The 27,927-nt window shown below is 56.9% G+C and overlaps 1 protein-coding gene across 1 annotated transcript; it reads left to right on the top strand.

Annotated features, from left to right (window-relative positions):
* EPPK1 (epiplakin 1) lies at window positions 1–27,927 on the top strand. Its single transcript, XM_086466025.1, has 13 exons — window positions 1–11,289; window positions 14,667–14,869; window positions 15,329–15,381; window positions 16,561–17,049; window positions 17,984–18,091; window positions 18,426–18,594; window positions 19,658–19,739; window positions 19,971–20,069; window positions 21,143–21,747; window positions 21,965–22,108; window positions 22,833–23,068; window positions 24,332–26,016; window positions 26,614–27,927. The coding sequence occupies exons 1-13, from the start codon at window positions 1–3 to the stop codon at window positions 27,925–27,927; spliced, it is 16,476 nt and encodes a 5,491-aa protein (XP_086322151.1).

Here is a 27,927-nt window from a genome sequence, read left to right as displayed (position 1 = left end):
ATGGAGAGCAAGCCAGCAGTGAATGGCCATGCAGCCCCCATCCCTCACCAGGAAGACATGTCAGAAGCAAACCACTTGTCCCAGGACATACAGCCTTGCAAGCAGAGAAAAGCGGCTGACGGGGATGTGACGGCGATGGAGGCTTCTCGTGAGCCCTCGGAGGCAGCTGGCAGCATTGCGGGAGTGTACGTAGAGGCTTCAAAGAAGATAATGAGCTTTTATGATGCCACCAGAGAGCATCTCCTGAGTTTGGATTCAGCCCTCTGTCTTCTCGAGGCCCAGGCAGCCATGGGCTTCATTGCTGACCCGGTGAAGAACAGGCACGTCTCCGTAGCAGAAGCCGTGCAGCTGGGTCTGGTGGGGCTAGAGCTGAAGGAGAGGCTGCTCACTGCAGAGAAAGCTGCTACTGGCTTTGTGGACCCCTACACAGAAGAGAAGATCTCCCTCTACCAGGCGATCCAGAAGGAGCTGATCGGGAGGGAGCAAGGAACCCGGCTGCTGGAGGCCCAGATGGCAACCGGAGGTGTCATTGACCCAGTCACTGGTGGCCGGCTCCCAGCAGATGTTGCCTGTGAGAGGGGATATTTAGATGAAGAGATGAGCCAGCTCCTCTCTGACGCCAGCAATGAGGACAGCAAAGGATTCCTCAACCCCAGTACTACGGAGAGGGTCACATACACAGAGCTTATAAAGAGGTGTGTTGTTGATCCGGCCTCAGGCTTCCTCCTCTTGCCCCTGCAAATCACGTTCCCAGGGCTAGGAGGAAGGGTGAGCAGCAGGGATCTGCTGGACGCTGGCATCATCAGCCCCGATGCTTTCATAAGTCTTGAGGAAGGAAGAGTTTCTGCTGAGGAGGTAGCAGAGAATGACCTCGTTCAGCAGTTCCTGCGTGGGACAAGGAGTGTGGCTGGCGTTGTCCTGCCTTCCAGCGAGCGGAAAAGCCTTTACCAGGCCCTGAGAGAGCATCTCCTTGTGCCCGGTGCTGCTCTGATGCTCCTGCAAGTCCAGGCCTCCACTGGCAGCCTCACAGACCCCATAAAGAACAAAAGCTACTCAGTCGATGAGGCTGTCAGGGTTGGTCTCATCGGCCCAGAGCTTCATGAGAAACTGTCTTCAGCTGAGAGGACCATCACTGGGTACAGGGACCCCTGCACTGGAGAAATGCTCTCTCTGTTCCAAGCCATCAGGAAGGGCTTCATCCCCAGTGATCATGGCATTTGCCTTCTGGAGGCTCAGATGGCCACAGGGGGTATAATTGCTCCGGGCAGGCACCTCCGCATCCCCACAGAGACAGCTTGCAAGTGGGGGTACCTGGACGAGGCCACAAGGCAGCTCCTCTCCAGTCCTACCGAAGACATGAAAGGGTTCTTTGACCCCAGCTCCAAGGAGAAGCTGACCTATGCAGATCTGCTCAAGTGCTGTGTCACTGATCCCCACACCGGGCTCCTTCTGCTGCCACTTGGTGGAGACAGCAGAGAAGGATCTGAGAGATCCCACCTCTTCTTTGACCATAGGACCCAAACAGCTCTGGAAAACACACAGGTACCCATTGCTTTAGGTAAATTCAAGGGAAAGTCAGTGTCTCTCTGGAAACTCCTCTTCTCAGACTACATCCAGAGCGAGCGAAGAGCTGCTCTCGCTCAGCAGTACCTCGCAGGAACACTCTCTACACAAGAGTTGGATAAGGCAGTCAGTGCCACCATTGAGGAAACAGCTTCCACCGCTAATGTCACCTTTGAAGGGCTGAGGGACCGGGTGACAGCTGACCAGCTCCTGAGCTCTGAAATTATCAACAAAGATTTGTTTAAGAAACTGAAGGAGGGAGAAACATCGGCCAAAGAAGTCGTCAGCATGGACACTGTCAAGAAGTACCTGCAAGGGACAGGTAGCATCGGTGGGCTGCTGCTTCCCGACTCCGAGGAGAAGATCAGCATCTACCAGGCAAAGCGGAGAGGACTTTTAAGGCCAGGAACGTCACTGATCCTCCTGGAGGCACAGGCTGCCACCGGATTTATCATCGACCCAGCTGCCAACAAAAGGTATTCCGTGGATGAGGCTCTAAGAGTGAACGTCATCGGCCCAGATGTTTACGACAAGCTACTGACTGCGGAGAAATCAGTCACTGGCTACAGAGATCCTTACTCAGGGGACAAGATCTCCCTCTTCCAGGCCATGAAGAAGGAGCTCATCGTCAAGGAGCACGCTATCCGCCTGCTCGAGGCCCAGATCGCCACCGGAGGCATCATCGACCCTGTCAACAGCCACCGCATCCCTGTGGAGGTGGCCTACAAGCGGGGCTACTTTGACAAGAAGATGAACTTAATCCTTTCTGATCCCAGCGATGACACCAAGGGCTTCTTTGACCCCAACACCCACGAGAACCTCACCTACCTGCAGCTGAAGGAGAAGTGCATCACAGAGCCAACCACCGGGCTCTGCCTCCTTCCTCTGAACAGCAGGAAGTGCCAGTTCATCGATGACGCCACCAGACGGGTGTTCAGGAGCTCCTGGCTGCCGGTCAGGTTTGGGCGGTTACGGGGGGAGAAGGTCTCTGTGTGGGACCTGCTGAACTCTGAGTACTTCAGCGAGGGGAGGCGCCGAGAGATATTCAACCACTACCAGCTGAGGAAGCTCTCCCTGGAGCAAATTCGAATCATGTTAGAGGAGGAAATGAAAAAATGGGCCCCCATCAAGTTCCCAGCCATGAGAGGCAGCGTCAGCGCTTACCATCTGATGGAAACGGGTGTCCTTGACAAGGTCCTGTTTGAGAAGGTGTTGGAGGGATCTGTCACACCGGAGGAAGTCCTGCAGATGGACTCTGTCAGAAAGTACCTCTATGGCTCTGGCAGCGTTGGGGGGATTGTACTCCAGCCATCGAACCAGAGGATAAGCATTTACGAGGCCATGAAGCAAAACATCGTGGTACCGGGAGTGGCCCTCCCACTGCTAGAGGCCCAGGCTGCCACAGGCTTCATCATTGACCCAGTGAAGAACCAGAAACTCTGTGTGGATGATGCCATCAAGGAGGGAGTCATTGGGCCAGAAGTCCATGAGAAGCTGCAGCATGCTGAAGAGGCTGTAACAGGCTACAAAGATCCTTTCACAGGCAAGAAGATACCCCTCTTCCAGGCGATGAAGAAGGGCCTGATAGCGGACAAACAGGCCATGCAGTTGATGGAGGTGCAGATGGCTACAGGAGGCATCATTGACCCAACATGTGGCCACTATATCCCCATAGAATCTGCCCAGAAGCGGGGATGCCTTGATAAGGATACGAGTAAGGCCCTTTCTAAGCCCAGTGATGACAACAGAGCCTTCTGTGTCCCAGACAGCAAAGAGACTGTGACCTATGCTGAGCTAATCAAGCGCTGCCAGAAGGACGAGATCTCCGGCTTCCACTTGCTGCCTCTGACACAGACAGCTGCTGCCGCCTACACCGATGAACAAATCCAACGGGTTTTCAAGGAAACCGAGGTGAAGGAAAAAGGGGTCTCCCTCTGGGAGCTAATCCATTCTGGGTATTTCACTGAGGAGCAGAGGAGTGACTTTGTGGAGAGGTTCAGGTCTGAGGAAATGTTGCTGCAGCAGCTGGTTGCTCTTGTGCTCAGACTGGTTGGGGAGATGGAAATGAAAGCCCGCACCCAGATCACCTTGGAAGGCTTGCGGGGCAGTGTCCCTGCGGTCTGGCTGCTGGACGCTGGCATCATTACTGAGAAGACGTTTGAAGAACTGGCTCAGGGCATAAGAACTCCCGAGGAAGTGGCTGCGATGGAGAGCGTGAAGAGGTATTTGCAGGGCACAGGCAGCATTGCTGGGGTATTCATAGAGGCAGCCAAAAAGAAGATGAGCTTTTACGAAGCCATGAAAAGCAATCTCCTCCTCCCTGGGGCTGCTCTGAGGCTGCTTGAAGCTCAGGCAGCCACAGGCTACCTAACCGACCCAGCAACAAACCGGAGGCTGAGCGTGAGGGATGCTGTGAAAGCAGCCGTCGTTGGCGAAGAGCTCACTGAGAAACTCCTTCTAGCCGAGAGGGCAGTTACCGGCTACACAGACCCCTACACCGGGAGCTCCATCTCCCTGTGCCAAGCACTCAGGAAAGAGCTGATTCCCCTGGGAGATGCTGTTCCCTTGCTAGAGGCTCAGCTGGCCACAGGAGGGGTCATTGATCCCATTCACCACCACCACCTTCCGCTCCAGGCTGCATGCAGGTACGGCTTCTACGACGAGGACCTGAACCAAACCCTCTCTCAGCTGAACGACAGCACCAAAATCTTTTTCGATCCAAACACAAAGGAGAACGTGACCTACCAGCAGCTGAAGGACAGATGCATTCGCGAGGCTGAGTCAGGTCTCTGGCTTCTTCCTCTGTCTGAAAACGCGATGTTCTGTGTGGATGAACAGACCATGGAGGTGTTGAAATCTGTGACTGTCTGTGTCAACATAGGGCGGTTCAAAGGACAGACGGTGTCAGTCTGGGACCTTCTCAACTCTGAATACCTCTCAGACAGCAAGAGAAGAGAACTAGTGCAAAAGTACAAAGATGAGAACACCGAAGTGCTACATGAAATCATAACTGTTGTTACCACAATCATCAAAGAGACTGAGACACAAGGCAAGAAGTTTGCATTCAAGGGCCTGCGCAAAAGAGTATCTGCCAGTGACCTCTTCCAGTCTCAACTGATAGACAAAAAAACCCTCGATGAGCTCAACCAGGGGAAGAAAACAGTCAAAGAAGTCACTGAAATGGACTCTGTCCGCAGGTACCTGGAGGGAAGCAATTTCATCGCAGGCGTCCTTATACAGCCAAGCAATGAGAAGATGAGCATCTACCAGGCCATGTGGAAGGGCATCCTGAGGCCAGGGACAGCACTGGTGCTGCTGGAGGCGCAGGCTGCCACTGGCTACATCATTGACCCAGAGAAAAACAAGAAGTTTTCAGTGGAGGAAGCATTAACTGCAGGTCTAATCGGAGGGGAGATTTTTGAAAAGCTACTCAGTGCAGAAAGAGCCGTGACGGGCTACACCGACCCCTACACAAAGGCCCCAATGTCCCTGTTTGAAGCTATGAACCAAGGACTGATCGTGAAGAGCCATGGCATCCGCCTGCTCGAGGCCCAGATCGCCACCGGCGGCATCATTGACCCCGTGCACAGCCACCGCATTCCTGTGGAGGTGGCCTACCAGCGCGGCTACTTCAACCAGGAGATGAACCAGATCCTCTCTGACCCCACCGACGACACTAAGGGCTTCTTTGACCCCAACACCCACGAGAACCTCACCTACATGCAGCTCCTGGAGAGATGTGTCCAGGATTCAGAGACTGGGTTGTACATGCTGCAAGTTGTACAGGAGGGGGGAAAGTACTTCTACATTGACGAGCTCACAAAACAGGTTTTGCGCTCAAAGCCCATTAAAGTGAATGTTGGAAAGTTTAAGGACCAGACAGTTTCCATCTGGGAAATCCTCTGCTCTCATTACATTTCTGAGCAGAAAAGGAAAGAACTAGTGATGCAGTACAAATGCAAAACCCTAACCCTGGAAGACCTTATAGCCCTCATCATCAAAATAATTGAGGATACAGAGCAAAGAGCAGAAGCCCTCAAGGTTAAAGGGATCCGGGGGGATGTGTCAGTATCAGAACTGTTTAACTCTGAGATAATTGACAAGAAAACTCTAGATCAGCTGCAGGATGGAAGTCTCACGCTTGCCAGCCTCACAAAGAGGGAAACCGTCAAAAGGTACTTGGATGGCACTGGATGCATTGCCGGGGTTCTACTCCCATCAAGGAAAGAGAAGATGAGCATCTACCAGGCCCTGAAGAAGGGCCTCCTCACAGAGCAATGTGCACTGGGGCTGCTGGAGGCACAGGCGGCCACCGGCTTTGTCGTTGACCCGCTCAACAACAAGAAGCTCTCCGTGGATGAGGCTGTCTCCTCCGGGCTGGTGGGCAGCGAGCTACACGAGAAGCTCCTGTCGGCCGAGAAAGCTGTGACAGGATACACAGATCCTCATACAGGAAATAAAATATCCCTCTTCCAGGCCATAAGGCAAAAGATAACAGTCAGGGAGCATGGCATTCACCTGCTTGAGGCCCAGGTTGCCACCGGCGGCATCATCGATCCCGTGCACAGCCACCGCCTGCCCGTGGAGGTGGCCTACCGGCGCGGCTACTTGGACGATGACATGTTTCTCCTGCTTTCTGATCCAGATCATGGTAGCAAAGGTTTTATAGATCCCAACACTCATGAGAAAATCAGTTACAGTCAGCTCCTGCAGAGATGTTCCAAAGACAGAGATACTGGATTGTACCTGCTGCAGGTCATGGAAAAAGAAGATGACTATTTCTACATTGATGAGCAAACAAAAAATGCCCTCTTATCTACAAAGGTACATGTGACTGTTGGAAAATACAAAGGACATGTACTGTCACTGTGGGAACTTCTCTGTTCTGAGTACATCACAGAAGATAAGAGAAGAGAATTGGTGAAAAAATATAAAGAGGACTCCCACCACATTCTGCAAAGAATCATTGATACAATACTAAAAATCATTAAAGAAAAAGAAGAGGACAGAAGTGATGTCTGGTTCCAAGGAATTAGACAACAAATAACAGCATCAGAACTTCTCAGTGCACAGATAATCACAGAAGAAACAATGGAAAAACTCCATGAAGGAAAAGAGACAGCACAAGAAATAGCACAAATGGATAGTGTGAGAAGATACCTTGAGGGAACTGGAAGCATCGCAGGCGTGCTGGTGCCCTCCAAGGCCGACCCCGCCAAGATGGAGAAGATGAGCATCTACCAGGCCATGTGGAAAGGCATCCTGCGGCCAGGCACGGCTCTGGTGCTGCTGGAGGCACAGGCGGCCACCGGCTTTGTCGTTGACCCGCTCAACAACAAGAAGCTCTCCGTGGATGAGGCCGTCTCCTCCGGGCTGGTGGGCAGCGAGCTACAAAAAAAACTTCTTTGTGCAGAAAGGGCCGTGACAGGCTACACCGACCCCTGCACAGGACAAAAGATGTCCCTCTTCCAGGCCATGAAGAAGGAGCTCATCGTCAAGGAGCACGGCATCCGCCTGCTCGAGGCCCAGATCGCCACCGGCGGCATCATCGACCCCGTGCACAGCCACCGCCTGCCCGTGGAGGTGGCCTACCGGCGCGGCTTCTTCGACCAGGAGATGAACCAGATCCTCTCTGACCCCGATGACGACACCAAGGGCTTCTTTGACCCCAACACCCACGAGAACCTCACCTACATGCAGCTCCTGCGTCGCTGCGTGCCCGACCCGGACACGGGGCTGCTCATGCTCCAGCTGATGGACAAAGGCTCCGTGCTCTACCAGCTGACCGAGGACGCCCGCAAAGCCCTGCAGGCCGCCCGCACCACCCTCAGCGTGGGGCTCTTCCAGGGCCAGAGCGTCACCGTCTGGGAGCTCCTCTTCTCCCGCTACGTCCCCGACCACCGGCGCCAGGACCTCCTCCACAAGTACAAGGCCGGGACGGTCACCATCTCGGAGATGATCACGCTCCTCACTGCCATCGTCACCGGGGCTGAGGGCCAGGCCCACGGCCCCGTGACGGCCCGCAAGCCAGTGCAGCAGGAGGCCGCGCCGCCGGCCGAGAATGGCGAGGACGCGGGGTCCCGGCAGGAACGGGAGCAGGAGAGGGAGCGGGAGTGGGAGCTGGAGCTGGAGCGCTCTCTGAAGGCCCACACCATCGAGGTCTCGGCAGGCGGCTTCCACGGCAGGAAGGTCTCCCTGTGGGAGCTCCTCTTCTCCACGTACGTCTCCGAGGCAAAGAGGCAGGAGCTGCTGGGGCAGGTCCGTGCCGGGAGCCTGGCGCTGGACGCGCTGGCAAGGCTCCTCACCATCCTCATCGAGGAGGCGGTGGAGCGGAGCAGCAAGGTGAAATTCACGGGCCTCAGGAGGCAGGTGACCGCCTCGGACCTGGTCGACTCGGGCATCATCGACAAGGACACGCTGGCCGACCTCGTCCAGGGCTCCAAGACGGTGCAGGAGGTGACGGAAATGGCCTCTGTCAAGCGCTACCTGGACGGCACGGGCTGTATCGCTGGCGTGCTGGTGCCCTCCAAGGCCGACCCCGCCAAGATGGAGAAGATGAGCATCTACCAGGCCATGTGGAAGGGCATCCTGCGGCAGGGCACGGCTCTGGTGCTGCTGGAGGCGCAGGCGGCCACCGGCTTCGTCGTCGACCCGCTCAACAACAAGAAGCTCTCCGTGGACGAGGCCGTCTCCTCCGGGCTGGTGGGCAGCGAGCTGCACGAGAAGCTCCTGTCGGCCGAGAGGGCCGTGACGGGCTACACCGACCCCTACACCGGCGACCAGATCTCCCTCTTCCAGGCCATGAAGAAGGAGCTCATCGTCAAGGAGCACGGCATCCGCCTGCTCGAGGCCCAGATCGCCACCGGCGGCATCATCGACCCCGTGCACAGCCACCGCCTGCCCGTGGAGGTGGCCTACCGGCGCGGCTTCTTCGACCAGGAGATGAACCAGATCCTCTCTGACCCCGATGACGACACCAAGGGCTTCTTTGACCCCAACACCCACGAGAACCTCACCTACATGCAGCTCCTGCGTCGCTGCGTGCCCGACCCGGACACGGGGCTGCTCATGCTCCAGCTGATGGACAAAGGCTCCGTGCTCTACCAGCTGACCGAGGACGCCCGCAAAGGCCTGCAGGCCGCCCGCACCACCCTCAGCGTGGGGCTCTTCCAGGGCCAGAGCGTCACCGTCTGGGAGCTCCTCTTCTCCCGCTACGTCCCCGACCACCGGCGCCAGGACCTCCTCCACAAGTACAAGGCCGGGACGGTCACCATCTCGGAGATGATCACGCTCCTCACTGCCATCGTCACCGGGGCTGAGGGCCAGGCCCACGGCCCCGTGACGGCCCGCAAGCCAGTGCAGCAGGAGGCCGCGCCGCCGGCCGAGAATGGCGAGGACGCGGGGTCCCGGCAGGAACGGGAGCAGGAGAGGGAGCGGGAGTGGGAGCTGGAGCTGGAGCGCTCTCTGAAGGCCCACACCATCGAGGTCTCGGCAGGCGGCTTCCACGGCAGGAAGGTCTCCCTGTGGGAGCTCCTCTTCTCCACGTACGTCTCCGAGGCAAAGAGGCAGGAGCTGCTGGGGCAGGTCCGTGCCGGGAGCCTGGCGCTGGACGCGCTGGCAAGGCTCCTCACCATCCTCATCGAGGAGGCGGTGGAGCGGAGCAGCAAGGTGAAATTCACGGGCCTCAGGAGGCAGGTGACCGCCTCGGACCTGGTCGACTCGGGCATCATCGACAAGGACACGCTGGCCGACCTCGTCCAGGGCTCCAAGACGGTGCAGGAGGTGACGGAAATGGCCTCTGTCAAGCGCTACCTGGACGGCACGGGCTGTATCGCTGGCGTGCTGGTGCCCTCCAAGGCCGACCCCGCCAAGATGGAGAAGATGAGCATCTACCAGGCCATGTGGAAGGGCATCCTGCGGCAGGGCACGGCTCTGGTGCTGCTGGAGGCGCAGGCGGCCACCGGCTTCGTCGTCGACCCGCTCAACAACAAGAAGCTCTCCGTGGACGAGGCCGTCTCCTCCGGGCTGGTGGGCAGCGAGCTGCACGAGAAGCTCCTGTCGGCCGAGAGGGCCGTGACGGGCTACACCGACCCCTACACCGGCGACCAGATCTCCCTCTTCCAGGCCATGAAGAAGGAGCTCATCGTCAAGGAGCACGGCATCCGCCTGCTCGAGGCCCAGATCGCCACCGGCGGCATCATCGACCCCGTGCACAGCCACCGCCTGCCCGTGGAGGTGGCCTACCGGCGCGGCTTCTTCGACCAGGAGATGAACCAGATCCTCTCTGACCCCGATGACGACACCAAGGGCTTCTTTGACCCCAACACCCACGAGAACCTCACCTACATGCAGCTCCTGCGTCGCTGCGTGCCCGACCCGGACACGGGGCTGCTCATGCTCCAGCTGATGGACAAAGGCTCCGTGCTCTACCAGCTGACCGAGGATGCCCGCAAAGCCCTGCAGGCCGCCCGCACCACCCTCAGCGTGGGGCTCTTCCAGGGCCAGAGCGTCACCGTCTGGGAGCTCCTCTTCTCCCGCTACGTCCCCGACCACCGGCGCCAGGACCTCCTCCACAAGTACAAGGCCGGGACGGTCACCATCTCGGAGATGATCACGCTCCTCACTGCCATCGTCACCGGGGCTGAGGGCCAGGCCCACGGCCCCGTGACGGCCCGCAAGCCAGTGCAGCAGGAGGCCGCGCCGCCGGCCGAGAATGGCGAGGACGCGGGGTCCCGGCAGGAACGAGAGCGGGAGCGGGAGCGGGAGCGGGAGCTGGAGCTGGAGCTGGAGCGCTCTCTGAAGGCCCACACCGTCGAGGTCTCGGCAGGCGGCTTCCACGGCAGGAAGGTCTCCCTGTGGGAGCTCCTCTTCTCCACGTACGTCTCCGAGGCAAAGAGGCAGGAGCTGCTGGGGCAGGTCCGTGCCGGGAGCCTGGCGCTGGACGCGCTGGCAAGGCTCCTCACCATCCTCATCGAGGAGGCAGTAGAGCGGAGCAGCAAGGTGAAATTCACGGGCCTCAGGAGGCAGGTGACCGCCTCGGACCTGGTCGACTCGGGCATCATCGACAAGGACACGCTGGCCGACCTCGTCCAGGGCTCCAAGACGGTGCAGGAGGTGACGGAAATGGCCTCTGTCAAGCGCTACCTGGACGGCACGGGCTGTATCGCTGGCGTGCTGGTGCCCTCCAAGGCCGACCCCGCCAAGATGGAGAAGATGAGCATCTACCAGGCCATGTGGAAGGGCATCCTGCGGCAGGGCACGGCTCTGGTGCTGCTGGAGGCGCAGGCGGCCACCGGCTTCGTCGTCGACCCGCTCAACAACAAGAAGCTCTCCGTGGACGAGGCCGTCTCCTCCGGGCTGGTGGGCAGCGAGCTGCACGAGAAGCTCCTGTCGGCCGAGAGGGCCGTGACGGGCTACACCGACCCCTACACCGGCGACCAGATCTCCCTCTTCCAGGCCATGAAGAAGGAGCTCATCGTCAAGGAGCACGGCATCCGCCTGCTCGAGGCCCAGATCGCCACCGGCGGCATCATCGACCCCGTGCACAGCCACCGCCTGCCCGTGGAGGTGGCCTACCGGCGCGGCTTCTTCGACCAGGAGATGAACCAGATCCTCTCTGACCCCGATGATGACACCAAGGGCTTCTTTGACCCCAACACCCACGAGAACCTCACCTACATGCAGCTCCTGCGTCGCTGCGTGCCTGACCCGGACACTGGTCTTTATTTCCTTAATATTTTTTGAAAACTACTGTAAGACCTTTTGCATTTTTTTCTATGTTATTGCATTGGTGGAGAATTTTACTACTGTGAATAATTCTTTTTCTGCTGGTATTTCTCTGTCTGGGTTTTTTTTTTAAATGTTGTTTTTTGTATTCCAATTCCATTCAGTGTATTTTCTTTTTTTTGTCTTTCGTTTTCAATAGCCTACCCACATCAGGTATAGCTTTTAAGTGACTTGTCGGTTCATTGTGGTGTAGAGTATTAAACCTTGTCTTCTCTAGTCTTTCAGGATCACAGGAGTCAGCCTGGTTTATCTCAGGTCATTTTGGTGAAGCATGTCCTCATTTTCCTCATCCAGATTATAGGTGGAAATACGCTCTGTATGAGTTGTAGTGAGAGTGGTATTTCTATACTCCTTCTAGCCTGTTTCTTATGGATGAAGAACATTTTTTTCCTCGCAGATTTGCAGGGCATTATTAGAGTTGCAGGTTTTCAAGCCTGAATTTTGCGCGAAGAGCAGATTTCCGTGTAGGCGCTGTGTGAGGCTGGTGTTTGGTGCTGCTGGGGGGGATGCATTATCTGTGTTTCCTCTTAATGCCGCAGCCTGTCTAGTTTTTCTGGGGGTGTCTGGACTACACACACCCTCAGCTTCACATGGTTTGGTCTCTCACTGGTACATACAATCAGCTCACTCACATGCTGTGCTGTCCCTCCCTCCAATTCTCCAGCTCCCCGTCGAGCCTCCATAGACAGCTGTGCTGTGGGATCCACGCAGGAGCTGAGAGCCCGTGGCGTACGCTGCCGTGCGTACCTCCCCTCCATCCACCCACAGGCAGGGCTGCCGGCAGCGGAGTATCCCTTCCCTCTAGCCGGGGCCTCCGCGCGTTTCTCAGCTCCTCTTGCCGTCCTGTGTCCCGAGCTGACTCAGCCCACGTGCCACCCTCCTGGAGAGGAGGCAGCCCCAGAATCACTCTGCCATAGAATTCAGGGCTGAATAATTCTACTACTGTTTAATAGAAGGAAACTTACTCTCCTTAAATGCATTACCTCAGGCTATTTGCCTTAATTAACCCCGTAATGTCCTGGAAAATGCATTTTTTTGCCAGAGCTTATACAGCTGACAGCTGGAAACAAGTGCAGATTAGCCGTCGAACTCCTTACCGTAACCTGCTGTGTAGCCCAGAGATTTGCATGGGCTCAAAAAGTGATGGACAAATTAACGGGAGAGAAGTCCACTGGGGGTTGTTAAACATAAAGACACATCTCTGTCTCAGGAGGTCCCTCAGCCGCAGGCCACCAGAAGATGGAAGATAGGGTCAGGGAGATGTTGGTAGGGCTTGCACTGCTGTTACTCAGTGTGCTCTGATACTGGCCAAAGCTAGCTGCAGCGTCATGGAGATGGAGACACGGCTCTCTGGGCTGGCATAACTGCCACTGTCCTACCACCATCTGCATTACCAACATGGGGAAGCACTAGTAATGCCACAATTTACCCAAAGTGCCAGAGTTTTACCAGCTTTCAGGCCTCACCACACTCCGTACTGGGGTTAGTCCAGCTTCTTCCCACACCGACCTGCAGACTCTGTAATGCCACCTCCAGAGGGCCTTCATGATCCAGGCTCCCATGTCAACCAAGAGGCTTCATATTCATCCTCTAGACTTCTGCTCTTTCCTGGAAATGGGTTAGAAAACGCCTCAGCCAAATCCAGGGTGAATGGCCAAGCTGTGTCTTTCACACACCCTACTTGGGCCATCTCCAGGTCTCAGAGCCCTGCGTGCTGCCATGGAGCAAGGGGGCTCACTACTGGCCGCTGCACGAGACAAAGCACCCGACTGGATCGGCTCTTGCCCTGCTCCCTCACAGCCATTCTTGTTTCTGCCCCCACCACTTGCCCTCCGACCACCTCGTCTTATTCAGTCTCTAGTTCTGCACCATCCAACCTCCACCAGGCTCTTCACCTGCTCTCCAAGTGTCCCATTTCCCAGCCTTCTTGTTCATTAGCTCATGCCTTGCTAGCAAAGCCACAGAGACCCAGCAATCCCTGTGGAGCAGGATGGACACTTGCAGCCCTCCAGCTGTGGTTTAGCCCTTCCCCTTTCCAGGGTCTCTTCTGGTGACAACCTCTTCCTCTTCCCTAAGCCTGACCACTATAAGGCCATTTCTTGACAAGATCTTTGGTTTTAGCCAAAAGCCATTTAACCAAACCTAACTGACAGCTAGTGGTTTATTTTTTATATCTCCGCTAGGATATACAAGAGAAAAGGAACCAAGAGGAAACCTCACAGTATTCTGAGGTCTCAGTGTCCTAGCCCTGGGCCAGAGCACCATCTGCCAACAGTCAGCTCCTCAAAGCTTGGCTATTATCACCTTGTGGCACTGCATACAGAAAACGCCAGTCTCAGACAGAGATCAGGAATGGGAGGAGGACTGCATGGGATGCAAAGCATGCACGAAGGAAAAGAAGACAGGGCAGGGTCTTGCAGCATGGGCCCAGCGCCGAAGCTTGGCTGCCTTCCCCACCCCACTGTTCCGGACGGCTCCAGGACTGTGCGGGGAGCAGCTCATGGCTCTCCTCGGCAGGTCGCTGGTGCTGGAGAGTCACCCTGCGGCTGGAGAAGCCTTCCTGGGTGGGATGCTGGCCTGGGCCTGGGGCAGAGGCTGCAGGGTGGGTGCAGATGTAGCCTGGTTAAAGACAGCCAGTTCTTCCCCGAATAGGGGAACAGGGGCCTCCATGGCCATACGGACCATCGCAGCTTGCTTCAGGGGTCCTGTTGGACAGCCAGGAGCTAGCAGTACCTCTGTAAGAATTCCCCTCCCAGATCAGGCAATGAATCCTATCAGGAACGTTTTGGTGGTGATGGTCCTCCCTGATGAGGGGCCCAGAGTGTGGGCTGAGGCAAAACAAACTTCGGGGCTTGTGATCCGGAGCCACATTGTGACTTGCCTGCAGGGCAGAGGTTTCTGGAAAGGCTCATAAGTGCTGGGGAGGAGACAGTGACCACACAGAGGAAGGCAGAGGAAAGCGGTTCTGGCATCGAAATGTAGGTTTCAGGCAGGAAGATGAAAGCCAGGCCCTCCGTGACAGCGCTCCCTGGAACAGTCCACGTACCACATGGAGGTCAGACAGTAAAGCAGAGACATGAGTTCATGAAGTGGAGCTGGGAAGCTGAAAAGATGCTCTCATAGGAGACTTGCATCTTCAAGCAAAGGAGAGGCCAAACTCGCATCACTCAAACGTGGTGAAAACCAGCGCAGAGAAAAGGAAAAGGGAAGAGCGGTTTAAAGAAGCAGAATCTTGCTCAAACACAATACAGAAAAAAGTAGAGAACCAGGATAAATATAACATACAGGGCTGAGGAACTGGAATGCCTCGTCTTCAGCAAAAGACTGGCACGCCGTGGGTGTCTTGGGAGGAGGACATGGTGACACCAAAGTATGACCTGCACAGGAACGGTAGAGGAGGGAGTGCTGGCGGCAGCGTGGGGCCGTCATCAGAGAGCTTGGAGTTGGCTCAAAATCACAAATACACCGGCAGAGGACCCTGGGCCAAAGTCCCAGCCCCAGGGAGCTCGGCTAGGGGAAGGTGAGCATGCAGGCATACGGGGCAGTGGATGGCTGTGCGGGGACTGAGCGAGGTAGACAGTGTCCTCTGCAGTCAGGAGGAAGGGCAGATCCTGAGCGGGGATGTAGAAGGGTTGTAAAAAAATAAATGACACAGACAAGGCAAGCAGGGAACTAATATTTGCTATTTTCCCTAAGAACTAAGCATCGGGTAAAGGCAGGAAAGGTGTCAGCGCGCGGCAGGCAGTTAAACTGGGATGTCGTAGAGGCAAACGCCACAAATACTCAAAGGAAAGAAAAGGCACGAAAAAGCAAGCCCTCTTCTCAGTGAGGGAGACACCAGCGGGGCCTGGGGGGACCCATGCTGAGAGCTGGGCTGTTTCACACGTGCAGGCACGGTCTGGGAAACGCTGTGAACAGTGAAGGAGCAGATGGCAGCAAATTATTTGGCTCAGTAAAGTGCCAGCTGCAAAATCTGCAGGAAGGCCAAGCAACATAGAGTGACCGGAATAAAAATAGCAGATTACGTCCAAGGTAGGTAAAGAGGCACACCCGGGAGATGCAATCCTGCTGTCCACAGACCCAGCTCTGAGCTGTTACTGGTCAGCAGGAAGAATCGTAGCAGATTATTTGATGTGTGCTCAGCAGCAGGCCAAATAAATTAAATGTTAGGATCTGGGAGGGAACACGCCCGTGCCAGGATAACACACACAACCTGTGTCCATCCAAAGGCACCACGTAGCACCCCAAGAGGAGACCAGGCTCCTCGGTGGGGCTGCAGTCAGGACCTCAGCAGTGGCCCAGCTTTGGTGGTCAGTGGGGCTTCAGTGGTGTGAGGCAGCGTGGACAGAGCACCTGCTCCTCTGGGGGTACCTGGTCAAAGGAGACGTCCACGAGAACATGCAGGGGCAAACCTGATCAACACACAATGTGGGAGGTGGTGATGGGAACAAGCCTGGACAGTGCACTGATCGGTCAGGATGTGTGGAGTGAGACGCTTGTTTTTTCTGTCAAGATGATAAGGAAACGGAAGGAGGCAAACAGAGAGACATAAAACCTGCCCAATTCGTGTTAACGAAGACAACAACCAGAAACAGACCCCGCCAGTGGCACTAATTGATGGGCTATGAAGAAACAGCAGGCACACTGGGGCTTCGCAGCTGGTACAGACGTGCGCCTGAGGGTCTCAGCATCAGCAGCTGGAGGGGGGTCAGCTCTGGATCGGGGCAGGGGCTCCCACAGACTGTGTCCCAACAGCCAGCTGCTGAGGGGGACTGGTGTGAGTGGGTCTCCAGAGATCCCTTCCCTCCCCTTGGACGTGATCAACCCTGACTGAACACAGGCCTGAGCAGCCTGATCTGATCAGGCCTGCTCTGAGCTGGACCAGACAGCTTCTGAAGGTCCCTTTCAACCGACATTATTCTATGATCCTGATTTTCTGTTGCTTTTTTTTTAAGGGAGTGGAATGGACTGTGTGGGCCCAGCAGCTCCAGCCTCTACACCTCACCCGCCCATCGCCAAGGCCCCTGCCTTTCAGCCCAAGCATGGCAGCTCTCTTGTCACTCCAGGACATGCCACAGCCTCGCCTGGCTGTCTTCTCCTCCACCTGGGGCCAGTGTGGCCCCGCTCACCACGCTGAACCAGTGCCTTGCAATAGACACTCCAACCAGGAACACGCCCAGGCAGTAATTAACGCTTATTGTGGATAATCAGACACCAAAGCTGCGAAGATGAGCATCACACCCACCTTCCTGCCACATCCCGCTTCAGGCTGGAGGGCCCAAAACGTTTTATTTGGGACCATGATGGAAGCTGGGTGGCCTGTCTCGGGAAGCCACCGGCCTTTTCTCGGCTACCTGTTCAAAGCTTCTCCTCCCTTCTTGTCCATTCTAGCCCTCCTGGAAACTTCCTCTTTCACGACAAACAGGAAAGGCTGGTGCTGGGTCCGCGGGCAGCTGGCTGCACTGCTGGGCATAACATCCAACCGCATTGGCAGCAGCACGGTGCCGCTGCAGCCGCCACCTGCCCTGGGCTGGGGCAGCCGCCCTGTGCCGTGGTCAGGCACACCACGCGCCCAGGCACGGTGGCAGGCACGGGGGAGCACTGCACCAGCCGCACTGAGCTCCGGCAGTGCCCAGAGCCAGCCTCTGGGACTGAAGGGTGTCTCCCTGGAAAGGGTGTCAGGAAGCAGCTGCAGCCATGGTACACCCCTGGCACCACCCCAGCACCCCGGCTTATCTTCCTCCCTGCCCCTGCTGTAGGCTGGGTGGCCTGAAGCACCAGCAAAAGTCTCAGTGATCCATGTTTCCCAGCAATCATGTGTCAGGGTAGAAGATGCTTGAGAGTTCTTTTCCCACAGAGATCAGAGTTGCGCAATCACCTATCTCCAAGCCAGAATAAGAAGGATTTTTGTCTTTTCTGTTTGTCCATGGCTGCCTGTGTGTGCCCATCCCTTGGGTGCTGGGCTTGGCTGATTCATTGTGGTTTTTGAAAGAGGACATTTTTGTTATTATTTCCTTCAAAAGCACATTGCATTGCGCAGCTCAGCTGAGCGAGAACAGGCAGAGCAGGCGTGGCAGCGTGAGGTACCTGCAGTCGAGGTGAAGTTCCTCCTCAGGTCGAACACCGCCGGCTCACACAGCTCTGCAGGTCCCGAGTCAGCTCCACGCCTGCCAGGAACACCCACGCTGCAATGGGCGGCTCCACGCCGCAGGACACCTCTGCCAACGGGAATCCCGGCGTGCGAGCTCCACATCGTGGGTCGCACCAGGCAGAGGGGCACTGCCCGCTGCTGATTTTCTCTGGTGAACCTTGTCTCCAGCCGTGCGCAGGGGCTGCCCATGCACAGATCTCCCCAGAGGGGTGCCTGAGCACAAGGGCTGCCCTCTTCACGTCGGGTGCGAGGCTGTCGCCTGCTCTGTGCGTCGCCCTCTGCAGCCACCCCTGAACCGCTCGGCTGTGTGGCTGCAGGGACTGGTGTCCTGGGGCAGGCTGGAAGGGAGCCGTGTCAGCACCTGAGCTCTGGCAGATGAGGTGTCCCAAATCCAACGCTGAAGGAAAGCAACGCTCCCCAGTGCTGAAGCATCCTTGAGAAAGCCATCTCCCAGCTCTCTGATGTGGTTCACGGCTGCTTCAGCCAAGGACACCTACACCTTCCGGCAGGTGAGGCTGAGGCACTGGGCTGCAGATAGCCGAGCCCAGGTGTCTCCACGCCAGGCTGCCCGGGAAGCTGCAGGACCAGCTGGTGAGTCACGGAGATGGGGCCTCCCATGGGCCTATGTCCTGGCTCTGCCCCCCGTAGAGCTGCAGCGAGGGGCAGTTAGAGAGGCGGCAGCAGCGCATACTCACGTTTCAGACGCTCCCCAAGACCTGCACACTCGCCTCATCTTTCTTTACTTCTCTTCAGCGTAAGGCCGTCTGCCCTTTTCGCACCCGGCAGCTTTGAGGCCACACAGGTACGGCTGGCAGCGGCTGGGTGGCAGCCCCGGCAATCCAGCGCCACATGTGCAGATCCTGATGTGACACAGACCCTCCCCAGGCGGTGATGCTGCCCCCTCCCCACCTTCTGCTGAGCGCAGGACGTGCAGCCCCCCAAAGGCCCACGCAGCCCACCATGCACCAAGGCACCAGGCGCTGGCGGGAGCCGCAGCGGCCGACTCGGGGCTTCGCAGGTGGCGCAGCTCCGGCTGCTCACGTACCTGCCAACCCCAGCCCCTGCGTCCGACTGAAGCAGAAGGGCGGCAGCCAGTAGTCAAGTCACTAAATAAGGAGGTGGCATCTCAAAGATCCCCCGCCAGAGCTCAGAAATGCTGGCTGGATGATGGGTGTGCGGGGTGCCAGCAGCAGCGCTGTGAAGCCCCGGGAGGTCCATACTGCTGGCCAAGCTCTCTGGGAAGAGGGAGGCTGTGGAGCCCTGGGAGGTCCATACTGCTGGTCAAGCTCTCTGGGAAGGGGGAAGATGGGGTGACTGCAAGTCAATTAACTCCCCGGGCCTGAAGCCAAGTGATAAGTCAATGTTCCTCCTCAAGACGACCTGGGCACAGTTTCATTTGTGTTCTCACAAATATCCAGCTCCCAGCACTTCAAAGAAAGCGAAATGTGAAGTTACTGCATTTTGGCTTGTAAATAAAAACAGGAACTGCTGCCTAATTCAAAAACCTCTCATCATATTCAAATCACAAGAGGTACAGCGTCGGCTTACACTGGCAAACCAGCTGACTTCCAGAGGAAGACGATAAAACGGGTAAACCAGTCGCAGTGGCTTTGGGAACGGGGCTAAGAGGGTTTCAGCCCAAGCCACAGAGATAAAGACAAGGGCCCGGAGGAGATAACGTACCCTGCATGTCTGGAAGCAGCAGGTGAGCTGGACAGGACCAAGGTCCGGTATGCAGCATCCATGCAACCCTGTCCAGCAGGACCAAGGTTTCAGCTTTGCAGCACAGGGATCAGCATTTACAAAGCTGAGAGGCTGGCTGCAGTCTTTGCCTCACTGCCTTTCCCTGGGGAAGGTGCTGGAGTCACCCATGGGACACAGGAGCTGCCACCTGCCCGGAGATGCGCTTGTAGGCACCCGTCTTCTTCATCGGCCCTTTTGGGGGTGACAGGAGCAGGAGAGCCCCAGGACTGTGGAGGGCCAGCTTGTCCTGTGCCAGTGGGTGCAGTGCCCTTGGTGGCTCCGGGAGCTGGCAGGCACCGGGGCTCGGGCACGGGGCAGCATTCCCTCAGCCTCTGGGGAAATACCCCTTGGATACAGCACTGTGATGCAGCCGAGCTCAGATCGCTTAATCCACCTCCAAAATGCCTTTGTCAGTGCCTTAGATAAGATCGTGAAAGAACTAAGCTGCTTCAGGGTCGACAAGGAGGGTTGTCACATCCCAGAAACAGGCTGGGAGGTAGGGAGGGAAGCGCGGGATTAAATACTCAGTCCTCACTGGGGAAGAGGGAGCCCTGTTCTGTGCTAAAGAGGGGAAAATCTGGGAGCGGGGTGGGGGTGAGGCACCAGCATTTCCACGTAATAGAACTCTGTTTAAGCCACCTAGTGCCTGTGAGGGAGGTGGGGCTGCTCAGAGACCTGCAGGAGGAGGTGACGTTCAAGGCTGATTTACTGCAGCTGATGTGTGCAGCTTGGGTCATCCCGGCTGCCCCGGGCAGCCAAGGGAGAGCAGGTCCGTGTGGCCCGTGGTTTCTTCGCGGACACATCCTACGGCAGTCGTGTGCGAGCGGTCAGAGGAGTCATGCTCTGGGCTTCGGCGAGCGTCCTGATGTGCTCTCCACAGCTATAACGGGACCTGTGCTCCAGCTCGTCCACTGTGGGGAAATAAATCACAGCCTGTTTTGACAAATGCAAAGTAACGCACCTTCCAGGGAAGCCGCCAGCTACCAGCACTTCAGAGGTGTCTAAGCGAGCTGGCAGCTCCAGGTAGTGGTCCAGTGTCACTGGTACAGCTCAGAGGAGCGTCCTGCTCGGCTGTGGTCAGTGCCTGAGGAACGTGAGGGGGACCAGCGCAGAGCAAGTCAGCCCTGATCACAGCCTTGCGGGTGCTGATCTGGTCTGTGCTGCACAGAGCAGGCTGCTGAGAGAAGAGGGAGGTGGGATCCTCCTGCCTGGCCCTGGCCGGGTACACTTTGCTCCCCCCTGCACTCCACTCCTGCCAAGGATGCAGCCCAGGATGAAGCTTCCGCTGCAGCCCAGCCGGAATAGCTGAGCCTACAGCGAAGTGCAATTAGTGAAGCCGCAGTTATGGAATGCAACATAACGCAGGCTGCAAATAGACGTCAGGCAAGGAAGGGCTTCTGAGGAGGGAGTAAGGACAACAGAAATGGGTCCTGTGTCCACTCTCACCCCTGTGAGCAGAGGGACCTCCTGCCCAGGTGTGTTCCCTGGAGCCACACCGACCTCGTGAGTCAGAGGGAAAATGTCTCTGTGTGCTGATCATCCAGTCTGGCAAGCACCTACGCAGGCAGGAATGTGCACCCGAAGCAGGACACCCAGGGGAGGAAGGGCAGGGGCAGGCAGCATCTTCTCCGCACAGGGGCACCGAGTCACACACCCCCACACAGGGCCAGAGCCGCACCAGCACTCGCAGCCGCACGCACCCGCGCACCTGCAGCTGTGCACGCAGGCTCACCCAAGCCTCACACACAGTCTCTGCCTTGCACACGCGCCGTCACACATGCACACACTCGCGTGGAGTCACACGAGAGCACACACAGTCACACACACACACGCAGCGGCCCAGACACACGTGCAGGCTGCCGGGAGCACACACGCAGTCACAGATGCGCTCAGCCACAGACACGGTCAACACCCAAGCGCACACACAGCTACACAAACAACCGCGCACCAGAACAATCCAACCAAAACCACGCTCGGTCTGGAAGCAGGCGCCAGGAGCCGTGGCTGCGGTTTCATGGGATGCGGCCCGTCCTACACCGACAGAGAAACGCACCCAAACGTGGGACTGAGCTTCAGCCCTACTCAGCCCCAGCTGGCCACAGCCATGAGCCTGCCTCTGCCAGCCGGCGCAAGCCCTCTGCCAGCAAGCGGTCCACCGCGTGCCCCACGCTCCCAGGCAGACACGGGCCACAGCATGGGGCTGGCCCTCCCTGCTCACCAGGAGCTCACGGGGTTTCCATCCTGGGGCTGCTTCAGCCAGAGGCGCTGACCACCCACTCCACACACTGCGAACGGTGCCAGCGGCCACCACAGCTCTGGTGCCCGCGTGGTCCCAGGCACGGCCACAGCGAGGGACAGGCTCGGTCTCTGTCCCGCCGGGGAGCAGGGACGCTGCAGGAGGGTGGCTGCAGCTCCCCGCCCCAGCCAGAGCAAAGGCAGATTGAGCAAGCCCAGATCCGGGGAGACCTCCACAGCAGCCAGGACCACAGGCGGGGCAGTCCATGGTGGGAGCAGTCATGCTGGGAACCTGTCAGAAGAAGGTGGTGGCGGAGAGTCCAGAAGCCTCACCGTGCCTCTGCACCCTCCTCAGCCCAAGCTCCAGTGAGAGACATGCCCCACCGTGCCCCAGCCCCTGCCACCCCTCCTGGGCTCCTGGGGCTGCCGTGACACCGTGCTGCAGTGGTCGGATGTCTGTATCTCAGCTGGGCTCCCGAATTTCAGCACAGGGCAGGGCCACCGTGTCAGCCCCAGGGGCGGGGAAGGGAAGGATTTAAATTGGGCGCGGCTGCTCATCCTGGCTGAGAGGCGGCGGGAGGAGGACCAGAGCCTGCCGGGGAGCCAGCCGCTCTGGGTACGTGTCAGCAGGTAGGACAGAGCCCATCTGGAGTGGGCACCGGAGCCACCACGCAGCTCTGCTTTGGCATGGCACCCTCTGTGCAGACACCAGGGGCCTGCAGGGATGTGGGGACCTTGCCTCTAGCCCAAAACCTCATGTTCAGAGGGCAGCTGCTGAGGCCCAGGGGACTGGTGAGCAGGAGGTCTCCAGGCAGGACTCGGTCTGCTCCAAGAAGGGACAAAGTGACAGAGTGTCAACAGGGCTGGATGGAGCTCTGCTCCATGCAACGTGCTTTGTGTCCTCGACACTTCAGCTGAGCAGATCAGGTCACTGGGCTATGGGAGGGAAGCAGCCAGAGCTGTGGGACCTGCCTGAGCCCGTGGGCACCCAAGACGGGGGCTGTCGACTTGCATGGGGCATCTCGGCTGGGAGCCCTGCGGCAGGAGGCTGCAAGGCGAGCACCGGGCTGGGGGGGCTGATGGATTTCACTGCCTGGGGCACGGGCCGGGCTCGGGACCACAGCACTGCCGGGCCACCCCTGCTCACTCCGGCTGGAAAACCGCTTCCACCGGGGCCTCTTGGGCTGGGCTGCTGCGACAGCTTGAAAGGACAGCCAGCTCCTGCCCCGGGAGCTGCGTGTGCAGCCCAGCCCCAGCATCAGGAGGTCTGATTAGAGACCAGCTAATGATAGCTTGCAGTTGGGCAACGTCTTTCCAGTATAGGGTGTTTACACGACATCCATGTCCTACATAGGTGTCGCCTGCTCCAGGGCGTGACACAGCACTCCGCTTCGCCCTGGACGGAGTGCCAGCCGCGCAGGCAACGCAACCAGCCCATCACCTCCCGGGAGGTTTCAGCTGCATCAGTGGAGTCAGGCAGCGGAGGGCAGAGAAGCTGCTCTCCAGGGCTGGAGCCACAAGGTGGGCCAGAGCTGCTGGTGGTGGAAGAGCCTGAAGCCATGGGCAGGGTCCCCAAAGAGGCAGGGGCTGGTCTGTAACTGCCGGGATAAACCTCTCCCCTGTGGAGATCCATCTACACCAGCATCAATCCAATATTTAAATGATCAAAAGCAATGACTCAGAGACTTTTAGACCAGTTAGGTAAACAGTTGGAGTATTAAGACGTGACCCTGATAATGAGTTAAACATATCATTACTGTCAGTCACTGTAGTTTATGGGAGATGGGTGTTCCCAAAGAAATGTTTTGGGTTTCGTTTTTGCCGTTTTTACAAGACTATGGCCTCATCACCACGCAATGTCATAGATGCTGAAAGTTTACAGGGCTTCCAGAAGAGACCAAGTGACAGCATGTGAGACATCCCTCCGGGGTTACTACACAGACCCAAAATGTGTCCAGCTCATGAAATCCACTGAGCTGAAAATAGTGAGATTGACATAGAAATGGGAAATATTACAAGTTGCCCATTCTTCATCCTTCCCCTCTTGTCCACCTACGGCTCAAGATGGAAACAAGACTCTGGACTAGACAGACCCTTGGCCTGACTGCATGTCTGCTCTGATGTCTGCCCGAGAGTGCAGCTGCCTTCCTCTGAAACACTTTGGACAGCACAGCTGGCATCTCCGTTCAGGGTGCTTCATTTCTGCGGGTGAGGGGTGAGGGTACCCGTGGGATTGACTGTGACTGGTCACGCTGATTGCAAAGGACATGCCTGATAGCCACTGGTGGCAGTCACATCAGGAGGTCACTGCTGTTTCTTGGCGCAGCCTGTGTTTGTCAAATGACCACCAGCTAAATCCGCCAGCCCCAGGGTGGCGCAGGAGCCAGTACTGAGGGAACAGGGAGGTGAGCAGTGGCCGTGCTTCCCGCTGGCACCCTGTGGCATCAGCCTGAGAGTGAGCAGTGGTCATGTCACTCAGGAACAGAAGAGGAAGGTCATAGAGGCCACAGGTTTGAGGCAGTGTCAGGCTCTGGGAGAGCAGGCAGCTCTTTGGGGGCCCAGAGCAGGGCCAAGTTATCCATGCTGCACAGCACACTGAACTGGCAAACTCACCGGCCCGGCTGTCGCTGCTGCTTCCAGAGAGCTCTCACCTGCTGTTCGAGAGGGAGCTGGACAAGGGGCACTCTTGGCCCTGAGATTGCTGCTGAGAGAGGAGGACGGCAGCAAAGCCCCAGACCCTGCTCCCCACTTCTCTCTGAGCTCCTGATACCACATCCAGGGAGATGGCTTTCTTCACATACACCATGAAAACTGCATTATGTCTTACCAAGTTGTTTCTTTCTCTCTCCTCAGACAAACACGGTGTCCCACGGCAGAAGGACTGTTCCTCAGAGACAGTGCAGAAGATGAGTGGACCCCCTCAGAACATGAAGTCAAGCAACATGGGAAGTAACCGGATTGCAGGTGGACACCAAGAGATGGGTGGGGGTGGGAGTAACTTCATAGCTGGAGTCTTCATCCAGGCCATGAATAAGAAGATGAGTATCTATGATGCCATGATGAGGGGGCTCCTGACACCAGGGACGGCCCTGGTGCTGCTGGAGGCACAGGCTGCTTCTGGGTTCCTCACTGACCCCGTGAGGAACGAGAAACTATCGGTGAAAGAGGCACTGACTGCAGGGCTCATAGGCAGAGATTTTTATGAGAAGCTGCTGTCGGCAGAGGGGGCCGTGACAGGGTACACAGAGCCATACACGGGACACAAGATATCCCTCTTCCAGGCCATGAAGAAAGAGTTCATTGTCAAGGAGCATGCTATCCGCCTGCTCGAGGCCCAGATCGCCACCGGTGGCATCATTGACCCCGTGCACAGCCACCGCCTGCCCGTGGAGGTGGCCTACCGGCGCGGCTACTTCGACCAGGAGATGTGCCAGTTTCTTTCTAACCCCAAGAATCAAACAAGAAGTTGCTTTGACCCCAACACGCATGAAAACCTCACTTACACACAGCTCCTCCGCCGCTGTGTGCCCGACCAGGACACGGGGCTGCTCATGCTCCACGTGATGGACAAGGGCTCCGTGCTCTACCAGCTGAACAAGGACGCCCGCAAAGCTCTGCAGGCCGCCCGCACAACCCTCAGCGTGGGGCTCTTCCAGGGCCAGAGCGTCACCGTCTGGGAGCTCCTCTTCTCCCGCTACGTCCGTGATCAGCAGAGAGAGGAGCTGCTGAGGAAATACAAGGCGGGGACAGTGACCATCCCGGAGATGATCACCATCCTCACAACCACCATCACTGAGGCAGAAATGGAAAACGGGGATCTGAGCTCATCCACAGCTATACCCAACAACGAGGTGGGAGCATCACAGCCAGTTCAGGACATGCACTCCCAGGAGCAGCAGTTGAGAAAGTCCTTAAAGTCTGCAACCATCTATGTCACTGCTGGTGAGTTCCAGGGGCAAAACATTTCCTTGTTGGATCTGCTCTTTTCCAAATACATCCCTCAAGGGAAGCGGCAGCAGCTGCTGGAGCTGTACAGAGCAGGGATACTGACCACAGAACAGGTGGCTGCTGTGGTCACCACCATCATAAACAGAACAGAAACTGCGAATGCCACGCTCATGGGAAATGCCAGGTGTCCACACAAGGTGGTGACAAGAGCAGAGGAAAATGGAGATGACTTTTCAACACAAGATGCACATCTAGATAATGTCTTGAAGTCTACCACCGTTGACGTGCCAGCTGGTGAGAAGCAGGGGAGGCAGGTCTCTGTGTGGGACCTCCTCTTCTCCAACTACATCCCTGAGGAGAAAAGGCAGGAGCTCCTGGAGCTGTACCATGAAACAGTATTAACTCTGGAGCAGATGATAACAGTTGTCACCACTCTCATTAAGAAAAAAGAATCTACAGGCAGGAAGTTCCTAATTGCAGCCAAGACTTCTGACAAGGACACCATGTCAGCAGCAGGAGAGAAGGAAGACGACTCCCCCAAAGAAGAACCATGGAAAACAGCCTTGAAAACTACAGCTGTTGACATGGAGGTTGGGGAATTTCAGGGCCACAAGGTCTCTGTGTGGGACCTGCTCCACTCCAAGTATATCCCTGAAGAGAACAGAAAGGAGCTCCTGGAGCTGTACCAGGCAGGGGAGTTAACCCTTGAGCAGGTGAAAACCGTTGTCACCACTATAGTAACCAAGGCAGAAGCAGCGAGGGCAGAGCAACTGGAAAATGCCAGTAGTCCAAGAGAAGGATCAACAGTCGCAGAAGCTGAGCACAGCCACCTGCACGAGGACAGGACCTGGGAAGAGACCCTGAAGTCCACCACAGTTGAGTTGTCAGCAGACGAGTTCCAGGGGAGGCAGGTCTCTGTGTGGGACCTCCTCTTCTCCAACTGCATCCCTGAGGAGAAAAGGGAGGAGCTCCTAGAGCTGTACCGTGGAGGGGCATTGGCCTTGGAGCGGTTAACAGTTGTTGTCACCACTCTCATTAAGAAAAAAGAATCTACAGGCAGGAAATTCCTAATTGCAGCCAAGACTTCTGACAAGGACACCATGTCAGCAGCAGGAGAGAAGGAAGACGACTCCCCCAAAGAAGAACCATGGAAAACAGCCTTGAAAACTACAGCTGTTGATATGGAGGTTGGAGAGTTTCAGGGCCACAAGGTCTCTGTGTGGGACCTGCTCCACTCCAAGTATATCCCTGAAGAGAACAGAAAGGAGCTCCTGGAGCTGTACCAGGCTGGAGAGTTAACCCTTGAGCAGGTGAAAACCGTTGTCACCACTATAGTAACCAAGGCAGAAGCAGCGAGGGCAGAGCAACTGGAAAATGCCAGTAGTCCAAGAGAAGAATCGACAGTCGCAGAAGCTGAGCACAGCCACCTGCACGAGGACAGGACCTGGGAAGAGACCCTGAAGTCCACCACAGTTGAGTTGTCAGCAGACGAGTTCCAGGGGAGGCAGGTCTCTGTGTGGGACCTCCTCTTCTCCAACTACATCCCTGAGGAGAAAAGGCAGGAGCTCCTGGAGCTGTACCGTGGAGGGACATTGGCCTTGGAGAGGTTAACAGTTGTTGTCACCACTCTCATTAAGAAAAAAGAATCTACAGGCAGGAAATTCCTAATTGCAGCCAAGACTTCTGACAAGGACACCATGTCAGCAACAGGAGAGAAGGAAGACCACTCCCCCAAAGAAGAACCATGGAAAACAGCCTTGAAAACTACAGCTGTTGACATGGAGGTTGGAGAGTTTCAGGGCCACAAGGCCTCTGTGTGGGACCTGCTCCACTCCAAGTATATCCCTGAAGAGAACAGAAAGGAGCTCCTGGAGCTGTACCAGGCCGGAGAGTTAACCCTTGAGCAGGTGAAAACCGTTGTCACCACTATAGTAACCAAGGCAGAAGCAGCGAGGGCAGAGCAACTGGAAAATGCCAGTAGTCCAAGAGAAGAATCGACAGTCGCAGAAGCTGAGCACAGCCACCTGCACGAGGACAGGACCTGGGAAGAGACCCTGAAGTCCACCACAGTTGAGTTGTCAGCAGACGAGTTCCAGGGGAGGCAGGTCTCTGTGTGGGACCTCCTCTTCTCCAACTACATCCCTGAGGAGAAAAGGCAGGAGCTCCTGGAGCTGTACCGTGCAGGGACAGTCACCATTCAGGAGCTGGTCAGCACCACCAGCCACATTGCAGCAGACAGCAAAGAAAGGCATCTTGCAACCCTTCCCCGGCAGACAGTGGATCTCCTGCAGTCTGAGGGCTCCTACATTACTTTTGGCCAGTTCCAGGAGCAGAGGGTGTCAGTGTGGGAGCTCCTCTCCACCAAGCAAGTCTCCGAGTACAAACGAGAGGCACATCTTGACACTTACGGCACAGGAGGGCTGACCGTGAACAAGATCACCATCACCACCACCGTCATCACAGGCCCACAGCGTAAGAAGAGACACTGCCAGGACCACTAG

The sequence above is a fragment of the Leptosomus discolor genome, chromosome 5, assembly GCF_034619465.1.
Source record: "Leptosomus discolor isolate bLepDis1 chromosome 5, bLepDis1.hap2, whole genome shotgun sequence".
NCBI classification, from domain to species: domain Eukaryota; kingdom Metazoa; phylum Chordata; class Aves; order Leptosomiformes; family Leptosomidae; genus Leptosomus; species Leptosomus discolor.
Note: the sequence above shows the minus strand (reverse complement) of the source record. Positions and strands in the feature narration are given on the sequence as shown.